The 14808-nt window shown below is 40.6% G+C and overlaps 1 protein-coding gene across 1 annotated transcript in view; it reads left to right on the forward strand.

Moving 5' to 3' along the window:
- Nucleotides 1-14808, forward strand: part of nrxn3b (neurexin 3b) — a gene marked incomplete at its 5' end in the record, with an annotated part of 250073 nt that overhangs the window by 42774 nt on the left and 192491 nt on the right. Inside the window, 2 exons of the mRNA XM_079255634.1 lie at nt 12087-12290; nt 13811-13837. Of these exons, the coding sequence (XP_079111760.1) occupies nt 12087-12290; nt 13811-13837 (231 nt within the window). The remainder of the gene's footprint in view (nt 1-12086; nt 12291-13810; nt 13838-14808) is intronic.

Genomic DNA, 14808 nt, shown 5'->3' on the forward strand with positions numbered 1-14808 from the left:
ACAGAAAATTTTGTTTTTCACCCTGAAATGGATTCATCATTTCATCCATCTTCTCATTCTTGCCATTTGTCAAAAAAAAAAAAAAAAAAAAAAAAAAAGTGGTTTCAGGCAGAAGGTCCCAAGCGATTGGAGGTCATGTAGAGGGAATTTTGTTTCTTGTGGTTTCCAGCTGTGGTAGTTTCCATGCAAACATGCAGCAGGAAAAGAGTGACTCTGATGCAAGAGGGCAGGCTCACGGCGGGGTGACAGCCAGCTTCATGCATGTGGAAACCAGTTTTCCCTGACATGGTTCAAATTCATAGACAAGGAGCAGGAAAAGGCTGAGGTAGGAGTGGGTAGCTGGAGAGAGACGTGCAAACTGTTGACTGAAATGTTAGAAATGCTAGCGAGGCTGCATGGGAGACTTGTTTGACAATGTTTACCCCAGAGAGGACCTGATCCACCTGCACTTTAGAACGATCTGTTCATTTTTGTTTCTCAACGCTGCTCAGAACGCTACGCTGTTGCTCCCTAATCCCCATTTGTAATTAAATGTGTGCTCAGGAAGTGTGCTGGGTTATGTAAAGCCAGACGCTCATTGTGACACATTTTGCAGTATGTGCTGTGTTCATCTTCCCTGCTTTCTCTGCCTTGACTCCCTCAAATTCCATCGTTTTTTTTTTTTCTTTTCTTTTTCTTTTCCTCCTCTGTAACACACATTAACCGGAATCAAATTCCTTTTGTATGGTTTCCCTCTCACACTCTCACATGCTGAGGTGGGAAGACACGACTCGCAGAGGAAATCAAGCTTTCGGTGTTTGGCCGTCTGAGAAATTGACAAGTCTCCAAACTTCTCCCTTCTTGGCAGCTGTGAGGGTGATTCCTAAAGGATAAGAAAGAAAAGAGGATATGCTGAGCTACTATGCTGGAGGTCGTGTCATACAGAACAGGTTTGGGTTTGTAAGATGATTTTAGATAAAAAAAATAAATAAATAAATAAAAATAAGCAGACAAAATGTGTAACTCATTCTGACATGGTGGTTATCATAAAGCTGGTTATTTATTCACATTCTGTTCATTGCTCCACTTTGTTCTTATATCTTTTTTCTTATTTCTTTTCTCTTATTTCTTCTTCCCTGCTTGATGTTGTCACATTTTTCATTTCCACTATGTTTCTCCTGTCACACCAAATAAGAGGCATCAACAGCAGCCGGCTGCCTTTGACTTTGCTGCCCCCCAATGGTGCAGCCGTTCACCTCTCACGTGTAATAGACATGTTCAAACTGCATATTTTCTCCATGCTGGTCAGAGGACTGAGGGCAGTGCTGGGTTTATGATGCTGGTGCTCACCCCATGTCTTGGGTTGAACCGTGTATTTTGCTTATAAGCGCTCTTAGCTGAGTGAAATGACCTGGAGGTATCTCAGCAACAGCCATGACAGCTGTTCGAAATCTCCAAATACAGAAAGAGGGCCAATCTGCTTTCCATATAGTACACCGGAGCATCCTTTATGAAGGAAAAACTTCGTTGTGGCCACAACTTTTAAGGTGGCACTTTTTTTTTTAGGGTTTTTTTTTCCTCTCTCTTTATCCCTTTCACTTTTCCTATGAGGTGTTTTCTCTTCTTTCTCTTTCTGTCTTTCTTCTGTCCTTTCCAGTCCGGTTCAGCAGTACAAACTCTACAATGCAAACAAGAATGCAAAATAAATAGAGAAATAAAATAAAATTTCAGAAAGTCAAAGATCAATATATCTATAAAGCTTCCCTTGGCAAAGTAAATTTGCTCAGCAGAACACAGCATCCAGACGATCTTTCTGCTAGTCTAAATGCTGGACGAGACACAAAAAAAAAAAGGTGGCGGTGCTCTGTCATGTTTTCCACTAGAAGAGTGTGAGCAGCATATGACATATCACAAATATTTCAATATTGTTGAAAAAAAAGCCTGTTAGTAGTTTCTAACAGCTCACATCACTTTAGTAGCAAAACTTGGACACAAACGAGCGAAAAACTTAAAATAATCGGATCTTTTAGCATTTTTGCCTCGATGATTATTATTACAGGAAATCATTATGAAGTATGTGAGTAGTCGCCCTTCGATTTTCTTCACATTGACCAGTAAGTGTGGGGTTTCACTTCCAGTTGTTGTTTTACAATTACAGTCTGCAGAGATGTGCAAGCCCCCCCCACACACACACACACACACACACACACACACCATCATATTAATGTCATCGGTTAAAAGTATGGGCTTTATTTGAAGGGATATAATTACAGATCTGACTTGAAAGGAAACGGAAACCTGCTTATTCCTGTTGTGATTCATCACAACCTGTTAGTAATCATTACACGTTCACCGTTCAGGTCAAAAATAAGTGCTTGGCTATGAATGATCCATCTTATTGTGGCATGAGTTACAAAAGAGACGAAAACCTATAAATAATATAATTGGTGAATTTACGTCACCAGCACTTCAGTTCTGCATAGACTACAGTAAGAATTGCACACAATAATGTGTTTTATAAAACTATGTGTTGATGAAGCTTTATTGATTCATCAAATCCCTGAATTCAATATGTCTGATGACAAAAACTACTCATCGTTTCTTGTGATTTTTGATGTGCTGCCAGATTGATTTGGGTGTTGGAAGGTTCAGCATGACAGTTTATCTTAGTGAGTGGAATACTCTCATTCTTTGTCTTGCTGTCTGAGGTGTGTGTAGCTATAGCCCAACCTCTTAAATCTGGTTAAATGTTTTTGCAGTTAGCAACCAGCTAGTGGAGTTAGTTAGATTTCCAATGCTAAAACATAGACTCTACAACAGAAAAAAAGAAGCTGAACAGAATTTCTGTTCAGCTTTAAGAGCCTGATTAAAGCTCTGTTTCATTCCTGAGACATGTGATGCAGCTTTACATTAAAGTAGTGGTATTGCATCATTCACTCTTTGCTCCCTTTAATGTTGAACTAATGTTTCTGATTGCTTCATATAGATGTACAAACAGCAATGACAAGGTACCTCGCAAACTGATCAGTATATCTAATGAGACATATGAGATCAAATTCTTCTCCCTGCTTTTCCGCATTGACCACACCCATTTTAAATTTCTGACCAATCACACAAAAGTTGCCAGAGGCCGTATAAAAAAACAGCTGTGGCCAGACGATGTGTCGAGAACAAACTGCGAGAGCTCTCAAACCAATGCTGTGAGAAAAAAAAAAATTTGTCACAGCTCTGAGAGACAAAAACAAATTTCTGTGTTCATGACATACAGGCCTTTTCACTTCGCTTTGAGACGCCACATCAGTTGTCATCAACAAATGCGCAGTTTAAAAGTTGTGTTTTTGCAAAAAAGAACCAGAAATAGCTAGATAGTAAGACCTTATTGTTAAAAGAGACCCACTCCGTAACTTTTTGATTTTTAAAATGTGAATTTATGACCATTTTGTTGGTGCACCAAAATCCATTCAGTGCATTTCCAAAGCTGCCACTGGCAAGCAGAATCCTGCAGCTGAAAAACCGCTCTATACAAACTTTCTGAACCGGGACGTGACGTAATGTTTCGCTTCACAGTATAATAAGGAACTGGCTGTTTTGAACACTCAATGCCTCTGATTCAGCAGACATGCAAGAAGATTACGGTAAAAGAGAGGAAGTGACAAAACAAGAGTCATCGTAAGATCTTCTTTTACTGGCTGGAGAGAGCTAACAGGTCAGGTGGGATGCAAGATGGATGCTGAATTAGTCGTTAATATGGAGCGCATGATGTGGAAAATGTCTAAAGTTCTGTCGTGTCTTTAAAATAGTTAGTTTTGCATTTTTTTAAATAGTTTGTCCTCTTAAAACCTATTTAAGCCCAATGAAGAAGATGGATACACAGACAGATAGACAGATAGTTTTTTTTTTTTTTTAAATAATTTGGTCTGTTTTCAAGGGGCCCAGCTGCCTGTCTTCTTAAGCAGAAAACTGAGCAATACCACTAGAAAATCTGGGGGCGGTGTTGGGTTTCATAGCTTAAACACTAACAGCAAATGCAACAAACTACAGGAGACAAACAGGAACTGGATGAAGAAAATGCACAAACCGCCCACTGATGGATGATGTGACTTGAAACATGAGAATGGAGACATATTAAAATGTACGTCACCCTTGAATGTATTAGGGAGCATTGATGGACCTTAAAATGTAAATATCAACAATATGAAGCAAAGGAAATGGTCACATAAACAATCTGTCATCTTTGTAGGAATCAACAATGAACTAAACACAAAATGCCCTGTAAGAAAGAGTTCCTTTAGACATCTTCACTTAATAATATTGCTTTTATTTTCTTCCTTCTTTAAAGATTTCTTTCTGCTAAACAACTTGTTTCTTACAGCTTGTTGACTCATGGTCTTTGCCGTCATCTCCTAACAGCTTGCTGCCATCTTTAGAAGCTCTAAACCACACTGATGAGCCAAATGAATATTTTCTATCAAGCAATATTTCAACAGTTCAGTTGAAATTTAATCATCCACTGCATGGAAACCCAGTCACTGTTTGTTGGACTTCATAAATCTAGTTATCTACAAACAGCATCTCACATTGCGATAGGTAATTATCCCAACAAGCTTTCTAAGATTTCCGTGACACTGTATGTTCATCTTCATCTGTCAGACAGACTAGCTGCAGTTCAAATATTATATATATATATCTTTCAAAACACTATGAGTAATTGAACCTCCTCTGTGGAACACTTCAATGCTAACGTTGTTCTAAGAGTGCTAGCTTAGTGACTAGCAGTGATAAGCATGTTAGCAGGGCTACGTTAGCCCGAACAACTTAATGGGTTTTTCTGTGATACGTGGTTCATTAGTCAAACTTTAAGTTGAGTCCAACTGCAAGTTTGTAATATTTGCTTCCCCACCTTATATTTAAGTGCATTATCTGTACCTCAGTTGGATGAGAGGTTTGGGTTATTCGGATGGCATGGCCTGCTGGGATATTTTTGGTCGTTTTGATGGTCTTTTGTTGTAGCAGTACTTTGTCACACACGTTTTTGAGTGTTTGTGTGTGAGCACATTCGTCTTGAGAGCCCAGTCACATGGGCGGGAGGTTAGAGTGAATAACGCCAACGGCCGAGAGCCTCCACTTTCTAGTGCAGGCATTTTTCTGCTGCCGTGGTTAGTGCACTTGTGGGACACACATAAACACACACATGTACTGAGAGGTTGGACACACTGCTTGTCTGTGCAGTTCTTTATCAGTGTCCTCATCTTCGTTGTCAGAAAGAAGTCATGATGTTTGAAATGTGAAGATAGCTGACAGCCTGCTAAGCGTGTTTGTGTTGGTGGTGTTGAAATGCAAGAGTTGCAGTGACTGTCCAGGCTGCTGTTGGTTTGTTTATCAAAACAAAAGCTTATCTCTCTATTAAGGCCAGGAAAAGAAATGTTTAGATAATGCCACACAGATGCAGCTGGAATAGATACTGGAAATAATGAAGTAAAAATGGACAGGGCTGTGTGTGAGTGTATGTGCATCAGTGTGTGTGCAAATGGGAAAGAAAGAGATTTGGCTTGCTTCCTCCCCCTGCTACATGCTCACAAAATGTGCGAAGCTCCGTGCTTAATAGCTTCCCTCCTCCTTCTCCATCTTCCACTGGAGTTGGACTGCTAATTATGTAAAGTGCAGGGTTCAGTGGAAAACACACACAGCACACACATGCTCGGCGAACGACAAGTAGCAGCTTAATTAGCATCTGAAATGACATCCTCAGTGCTGTTGATAACTCTCTTAAGAAATGTCAAATTACAGAGAGGCGCACGCCGAAGCTGCGACAGTCTCAGTGTGTTTCTCAGAAGTCGCGAAGTGTATTCATACAGTTCTCAACACAAGCACGCTGTGGCTGCATGAAGTGCTTTCACCTGCACCATCTAACACATGGCTGTTATTAGCTTTTACTTGCTATGAATGATGGTGATCACAGCAGCTCTTTTTATATGTGGAAAGTGATGATTAGTTGAACTGTTTGGCTGCTTTTGCTTCTTAACTGCTCTCGCATCCCTTCAGGAAGCAGAGCTGTTGTAATTTAACTGTATTGATGTTAATTGTGATATCACAAGAATGAAATATGAATACTGAGTTTGCAATATGAGTAATAATATTGTGATTTGATCTTGGCTTATAAAATGAGATATTGTTGAGTGAATGTTGTTTTTAAATTTCTTACTGTCTTTCATTTCCTTTTAATAGCACAAACCACATTGCATTGATATTGTTATTGTGAATGCTGGTGATCACATTAATCATACAAAATTACCACGAGTAAAGTCCTCAATAGGAAGTATGACTTGTCTTTAATAAATGAGCTTAAGGAAACATGTTAGCATTCATGGTAAATGTTTACAAATGATTCTCTAGCTTCCTCCCATAGTATGAAAACTTGCTTGCTGGGTTAATTGATCACTTTATAATTCTTCTTAGGAGTGAATGTTAGTAGTCGGATGTCTCTCTATGTCGACCCTGCCAGTGTGTGGCCTTCCTTCACTCACTCGCTGCAAACCTGAAATTGAATTGGGGGATCGATGGATTGATCGATGGATGAATGGATGGATGGATTGAAGGTTGAATGAATGGATGGACAGATGGAGGGATGGATAAATGAGAATGAATGGATGAATGAATGGATGGATGGGTGGATGGATGGATGGAGGAATGGATGGATGCAGGAATGGAGGGATGGATGGATGGCAAGAAATTCAACAGGTCATAGAACTCATCACAACAGTATATGTCGTTATTTTGTGTTATTTTAATTATTTTTGAGGTGCTCACCTTTAAGGGCTGCATGGTGGCATAGTGGTTAGCACTGTGGCCTCACAGCAAGAAGGTCACTGGTTTGATCCTTGGCTGGCGGGAGGCTTGGACAGTGGCCTTTCTGTGAGGAGTTTGCATGTTCTCCCTATGTTTGCATGGGTTCCCTCCAGGTACTCTGGCTTCCTCTCATCATCCAAAGACATGCATGTTAGGTTGATTGGTTGCTATAAATTGCCCATAGAAGTGAGTGTGAGCAGTTGTTTGGCCCTGTGATGGACTGGCAAGCTGTCCAGGGTGCACCCTGCTTTTCACCCAAAGACTGCTGGGATAGGCTCCAGCTTCCCCACAACCCTTCTTTAGACTAAGTGGTTGGGAGAATGAATGAGTTCACCTTTTAAATTTTTATTTCAAATAAAGGTCATTCAGATTAAATTGTTGCCACTGACCTCTCTCAACAAATAAGCATGCTCAGAACGGGGCATTGAATTTATATTAGGAATATATTTTTCTAATTAGAATCTAATATCATATAATACATTTATTTTAATTGGAATATAAGAGGATTACAATTAACTGCTTGCATTTGACTGTGTCTTTATAAGTGTCTTGATTACCTTTTTGTGAATTGACGCTATTCAAATAAAGCTGAATTGACCTGAATTTCAATGTTGCTCAGATCAAATGTTGGCAACATGCACATGAAGCGCACATCTATTCATGTTGCCGCATTGGTGGCTGAAGTCAGCTCATAGCAGGAGACCTGTTTTTAAATCCAGTTTGCTTTTTTCCACTTGGTTTTGCAATAGTTCTGCTCTATTGTTTTATAAAATACCATACACTCAAATATGAAAAGAAAACCAGCTATCAATGCCATGTTTGACAGCTTCTGCTTGTCGGGGGAGGAGGTCAGACAACCAGCGTGTTCCACAGAGAATGCTTTGTAGCTGAAGAGCTAACCTGCAATTTTCCTGTGAGTTTTCCCATGTGTTAAGATGCAGTGAAATTAAGAGCTAGCGCAGGTTAAGGGAAACGTTAGCATGATTTAGATAGTGAACATGATAAAAGCAAAGCCAAGCGAGGAACTAGAGTTTAGCCAGCTGGGACTTGATCTACTGGAGAGCTCTGCAGTCATGTTAAAAAAAGCAACATCAAGTGAAATCATAACCTTTTATGCATACAGTCATGTGAAATTTTGTCACTTCTTCTTAAGAATTACTCTGTTATTTAGACATTTCGGGCTAATTTGTGTTTCCATTAAATGCAATCCTTGGAATCAATTACTTCACATATATTCACACTTTTTGGTTGTTAAAGACTAGTTCACACAAAGTAACACATCCAATCCTACCATGCCTCTTGCTGCTGTTGTCTTTGTCTTACTTGTAATTATTATTCCATAGGCATTCACAGACATCTTTAATTCTTTCAAAGTATTTGGCAAGTGAGAAGCACAAGGCTGAGAAGAGATTCTGCCTTGTCAATCACTTCTCGTCGAGAGTCTTGGGAGATTGAATTTTCAGAGATTTTCTTTGTTTTCCCCCTTTTGAACCTATTCTCTGTGGTTCTAAATTAAGAAGGTAGACATCTTCAAAATAAATCAGCCTTTCCCAAGTTCAGGTTTTCACCCTTCAGAAAAGGAAAGAGACTGCAGAGGGAATAAATTGGACTGAACGCTGCATTTGATTCAACCTAAAATTTTCCTGTTAAAGACAATAAAAGTCCATTTACAAACCACAAGGCCAAAGCCAGGTGAGACCGATCAATGCCAGTCATGTGGGAGTGGAAAGAAGGTTTTTGTGCACACAAATCTCAGAAATTAAATGCCATACTTGTACTAACTTGACCTGAAATTGAGATGAAATTGACAGAAATGGACGTGAAAATGTGCGTTGTTGAAAAGCCAGAGTACAGTGGAGACTGTGAAGAAGTCAAACATATGGGCTGCTTTAAAGGTTTGACTTCATGTATCTGTGGATCATGTTGGCATGATCTTAGCCGATTAGCTTCAAACAGAAAACTGAAGACATGAAAGTGAAATATTTGAACTCTTAAGCTTGTCAAAGGCCAAAATCATCTACGGTTATAAAGAAAGACATACAATCCCACTTCTGGTAAATATGAAAGCAACAGAATGAAATGATGTACAAACCTTATAATATGTATGAAAGTGGGTAAATGACAATTTAATTAAATACATGTTCTCATCTTGAATTTATTTGTCACAAAAAATAGCAGAAATCTTGATTGGAGGCAACAAAATGGCTGGAAAAATAAAAGCATTCGGAGCGTTCAGACCTTTGCCACGCAGCTAATTTCCATCCATGTTCTGAAGAATCCTTTTTAAAATTCCTGTGTTCATATTTCCGACCAGATCACTCCCAATATGTAATCAAATATAAGTTAGACCAAGATCCATTATCAGAAAGGAAATCTGGCTTGCAATCTTTTGCCTAAAGCTGCAAACAAACACTGTGATGGACTGACAAGCTGTCCAGGGTGTAGCCTGCCTTTCGCCCAATAGACTGCTGGGATAGGCTCCAGCTTCCCCCGACCCTTCATCAGACTAAGCGGTTAGGATAATGAATGAATGAATGCAAACAAAGAGACAGATAATTCCAGGGCAAAAACAGAACCTGCTGTTTGGAGGCAATAACAAGGAGTAACTGAAGGAGCAACAAATAAAGTGCATTAGCAACATACAGATCGGTAGCGTGACTGGGTATTAACCCTTTCAAGGCCCGACTCATTAAAATGATTTGTCCTTCCTGGTATCTTTCAGGAAACATAAGACAAGTATCAGGTTGTATTCAACAAGATTTAAAGCAAAGTTTTTACTAATGAGTGACGTAAAATGTCTCAAACTGTATGAATCAAACATATCACGCTGGGCTTAAAAGAGCACTTTCAAGAGGCAGAGTCTTATCAGTTGTTCTGGACTACTATAGATACTTACTAAGTTTGGGTTCTGGAGTGACTGGAACCCAGATGAACTCTTTCTTCTCTTCCTGCATATCTAAGCAACCACTGCGAGGAGATGCTGTTTCCATAAGGGGGTGTGGGGGGGGGGTTACTTGGTGTGCAACAAAGTTAATATGAAATCCACAGGGAGGTCAGGATGAAAGGTTTCCCTGCAGGAGCCTGCATTGTAACACAATGATCATATCATTTCTCCTCTCAGTGGTTCCGTTGTGGTTGACCGGTGTAGTGTATATCTGCCACCTGTTGGTGCCAAGTGCTTTATTATTCCAGCCATCAGGGCATGACAAATGGCTAAGTTTAATTCAGTTTCAGCAGAAATCTAACTTCCCAATAGAACAAAGTCAGATCAAAGTGACATTTCCACCTTTTAGAACAATTCATCTGAACTGAACTGAATACATCTTCAAGAAGCATTCAGTTTACGGAGACTTTTGTGCCAAGTTTATTTAAACTACAGCTGCTTTCATTGATCTTCATTCTCCTCATCTTTTCTTTGGGTGTGCATAGCTGCATACTGACTAAGCATGAGACCTGACCAGGTGCACAAATCAATACCGGCCTCTCTCGGGCAGGTCCTTCTTGCATGCATGCATGCATCGTGTAAAAGTCTTGAGCCACCCTTGTTTTTTGTTTTTTTTTTACTTTTCATAAGTAGGAAGGAATAATTTGTTTTTCAGCCCAGCTTTGGTGTCATTGGGGCATCCTATAGCCTTTTCCTTAGAATTGGCTTGTGGAGATTTGTTTTTCTCTTCCATTTCTTAACATCGTCGCTACCCCATATTTATCTGCTCTACATAGTTTGTTTTTTTTTACTTTTAGACCCCCTTTTTCTTTTGTAATCCACTTGTCTAGTCTCTTCAGCTTCTGCCAAAGCCGAATGAAATAGCGAAATAGCAGACAGTCCTCAAAAAAGAAATAAATACTTCAGAACTTCAGAAGAAGCCTGAAAACTATCGTTCAAGGCCGCTTTCAAAGACCACAATAAAAGTCGAAATCCTTCACAGCAAAGTTGAAAACATAAGGAGCTGCTTAGGATTTTCGACAGCTGGGTATGAGAAGAGAGAGAATGAGAGAGAAACTGAAAAGGAAAAAAGAGCGCTGGCGAGCCAAGCTTTAATTACCCTCCGGGCTACAGTACTCGCACGGTTGACGGCTTCTTCATAGACGAGATCTTAAAACCAACCCGGACAAATATGGAGGTTTTTACGGCTTCAGTCCTTGATGAGGAACGGTCGAATGATTTCACACAGTTTCTATATGAATTTTTCATCACGCCGCATGAATGTTGACATTAAAGTGAGGCGAAATCCAATATTACTCATAATGTGTCACATTTTGCATGAGTAAGCATATTCCTCCTGATATCGATCTGCCGGTGTTGGTTATTTTGCCGCGCGTGACATTCAACCCATGCCATCATTTACATGCCCGACCTTCCTCCTGTGCGACACTCTAAAACCTCCCACCTACAGCCTCAGCATTTTACCCAGACCCAGTCAAATGGTGGTGCATTACTGAGGCCACCGGGCTATTTTTTCTTTTAAAAGCTGAGGTGTCAAACCACGTATTTCATGCTTGGATACCCTTTTTAATCTGTCTCTCTCCCTGAGAGGCCTCCAGTCTGCTGACAGAACCCCACCGCCCCTTTCCACACCTCCTCACTCCTGTTCTCTCCTTCTATTTGAACTCTAAAGAAAGGAGCAGATGACTCCCACCCAGGAGCATCCATTGCCCCGCTGTGTACATCTCTTTCTATTGTTTGATGATGCAGCATGCAAAGGGAATTGTTCCGGCGTGAGAGTGAGTTTGGTTGCGTTTGCATATCCCACTTTGATTTTACACATGCAGAAATAAGATCTTAGAGGGGGGGGGGCAAAGACACCAGCCAAAGTCTATAAAAGGGAGTTGCCAGGGAGGAAGGATGATTCAATTTTCTGCACTCTGAGCAGCATGCGCGCCGCTTCCCAGACTTGTCACCCCATGATACGACTGAATCTTTGCATGTGGGGGATTGTATGTGTGTGCGTTTCCCATTAATAAAATATGAGGAACAAACAGGCGTTCATGTTCCAATTTTCAAGTAGGGTTCCCCTTTATTCTCTCACCGAGCATATGTGTGCGTGTGTTTTTTGCTTTTATCTAATCAGAGGCTCACGCCGCATAAACAAAACTGTCAGAGGGAGGAGAAGCCTTCCGTTTATTACCATATTTATTTTGCTTTTATGATGGTATCTCTTGCTTATTCACATAAAAAAAAAAAAAAAAAACGAACGAGCCGAATCTTCCTATTTCACATGCAGCTCTGAGATTTAAACTTCCTGTTGTGTTTTGTCTTGCAGAGGCATCCATCCTGTCTTATGATGGCAGCATGTACATGAAGGTGGTGATCCCAAACGTCATCCACACGGAGGCCGAGGATGTCTCACTCCGCTTCATGTCCCAGCGAGCGTTCGGCCTGCTCATGGCCGCCACATCCCGCGAGTCGGCAGACACTCTGCGGCTCGAGCTGGACAGCGGGAGGGTCAAACTGACGGTCAACTTAGGTATCGTATAAGCCGCCACTGTCGGCTCGCTCCCTCCTGTACTTTTCATTTTGAGGTGTTGGAGGGTGCCTTAGTGTTTGTGTCTTCTTATTCGTTGACTTTTTTTTGTACGTTTCCTTGCTGGTGGAGACCTTTCATCCAACCTAACACATACTAAACCAGTTCAGACCGTCTTCGTGGTTGCATGTATCGTCTCTGACTTGCCTGGACTGTTTGAGTTTTTCTGCCTTGATGCTGAGTTGTTGTTTGTTTTTGTTTTTTCTTTTGTCAAACTCTAAATGCATCAGTCTAACTCATAACCAAGTTATTCATGCTCTGCAGCGCATCTCTTGAACAAATCATAGATCATTTTAGTCGTGCCAGTCATCACGTGCCAATAGATATCCTCCATCGACACGAACGTTTTGCTCACTTTGGATCATGTTAATAGATGGCATCTTTGTTATCCTCATTAATTTAAAAAAAAAAAAAAAAAAAAAATCAACGTTAGCTTGACATCAGCAATCTATTCCAAGCAGCGATTAAGCTTTCCACAGTTTACTGCTGCACCGACAGTTTGCATTTTCATATTGTGGATCCGTTCGTGTGGTTTCTTTTTTTTTATATTTGTTCATGAAGTTTCATGTCTCTCTCAGTCCATTAGTAACCCTTGGTCTAGCTGGCATCTCCCATGCCTTGTTCAAAGATGGCACTCAGCCCTTCAAAGGCCCGAAGCCTGCGGCCAGTTTGGCAAACAGCCCGATGCCACAGCACCCAGTACGCCTGCAGATGGTGGGATGAGCGGCAGTAGTAAAGTAGAGTGGAGTGCTTGTATTTTTTTTTTTTATTAGCGAGCCTGGAGTAGATTTCTGCATACTCCATTCTTTTCTTTTACGCCGTGTCCCTTTTCAAATGATCAAATCCTTTTTTGTTTTTGTTTTTTGTTTTGCATAAATCCCACCGGACCCTCTGAGAGGGGCTGTGAAGGCGATGTGGTGCTGAGCGGCGTGAGGCTGTTTGCTTCCACTTTTCTGTTGCGGTTGACGGCACATGACCAGCTTGGTCACACTGATCTTTTTCTTTTCTTTTTCTCTCTTTTTTTTTTTTTTTTTTTTTTTTTTTTTTTTACCTGCACCTCATAGCTTTACAGTGTGACGTTTACGCACTCATTCTTTTCCATGTATTATCCAGAATTTCCCTCATTTCCCAGTATGCAACTGGGCATTTGTAAAACAAACTGGGATGCAAAATCAACATGGCCATTAAATTGCAAGTGGCCACTTTTAATATCCAGCAAACATCAGAATAATGTTGTTATTATGTCGAACCAGTATTTTTCCAGTTTAACTGGACACATAAAACAGTGACTCAACAGATTTCTAATATTGCTGCGTCACTGTTCCAAATCAAATCGGTGGAAACGGCCACTGGCGTCATGTGTCCGTCCCCGGAAGGTGGCTTTACTTGCTCTTGGATGTCTGCAGCTGTAACCTTGAAGGATGTGTTTTCATCTGTCACTTATTCTTCCCCTCCCCATCTAGACTGTGTCAGGATAAACTGTAACACCAGTAAGTCAACATTCTTCTTCTGCAGCCTTCCTCCTTCAGTCAATGTTTGATTGTAGTCTGTGTGTTAGGTGTAAGGGCAGGAGTGTGTGAATGCAGGGAGCTGATAAGAGGATTTCTTAGATAAGAAGAAGGGGGGGGGAGGGGAAGTAATAGCTGGAGATCAAAGTTATGCAAATCTGACTTAATGTACTCTATAAGGTTTAAATGCCCCCATTTTCCAATTAAATCAGGCAAGCAGTTTTAAATCTTTTCCTGTGTGCCGATAGCTACTGACTGAACATTTGTACGTCAGGCTCTATAGGCAATATTCTTTTCCTGGTGGCTCCGGCTGCACTGACCTGCTTTCTCTCTATAGCTCAGTATTGATGTTCAAAGACCATCCACACCAAGAACAATAATCAGGACGATAACAATGTGATAACGTTGGTGCACAATGCTGAGTCGTAACTTTCTGCTCACGCCGAGCGAGTTCTGCTCTCTTCAGCTCTACCCAGGCTCCACAGTGGAGTTTAATGACTTCATATCCAGCTGTAGGGTTGCACAGAAGCAGCTAAACTCACATAGATTCTGCACAGGAAAGGAAGGATTAGGAGAATCTTCCACTCTGTTGCAGGAGCCGTTATCTTCTGAGGGCGAATTTCTGTCATGCTTTTGTGGAAATGAGCTTTAAGATCAGCGACGTGCAGAAACAAAGGCTGCTCGGCACTGGGTTGCAGGTTATTTGTTGAACGTTCACCAAGCCGAGATCCGTTTACTACACCATCTATTAGCGCGCGTGGAATAACATAGTCAGAAACAGCAAACATGAGTGGGGTTTTAGCGTTTTGTGTAGGGAAAGATGACTGCGCTCATTTAGTCATGGATTTAATCTTGATTTAAATTTAGATTTAAATTTTAGATTTAAATTTATATAAATCTCTTTCAAACTAAGCAGTTTGCTTCTTATTATTATTTAATCTATAAATCAGATA

This window comes from Telmatherina bonti (genome assembly GCF_933228915.1).
Source record: "Telmatherina bonti genome assembly, chromosome: 16".
NCBI lineage: Eukaryota > Metazoa > Chordata > Actinopteri > Atheriniformes > Telmatherinidae > Telmatherina > Telmatherina bonti.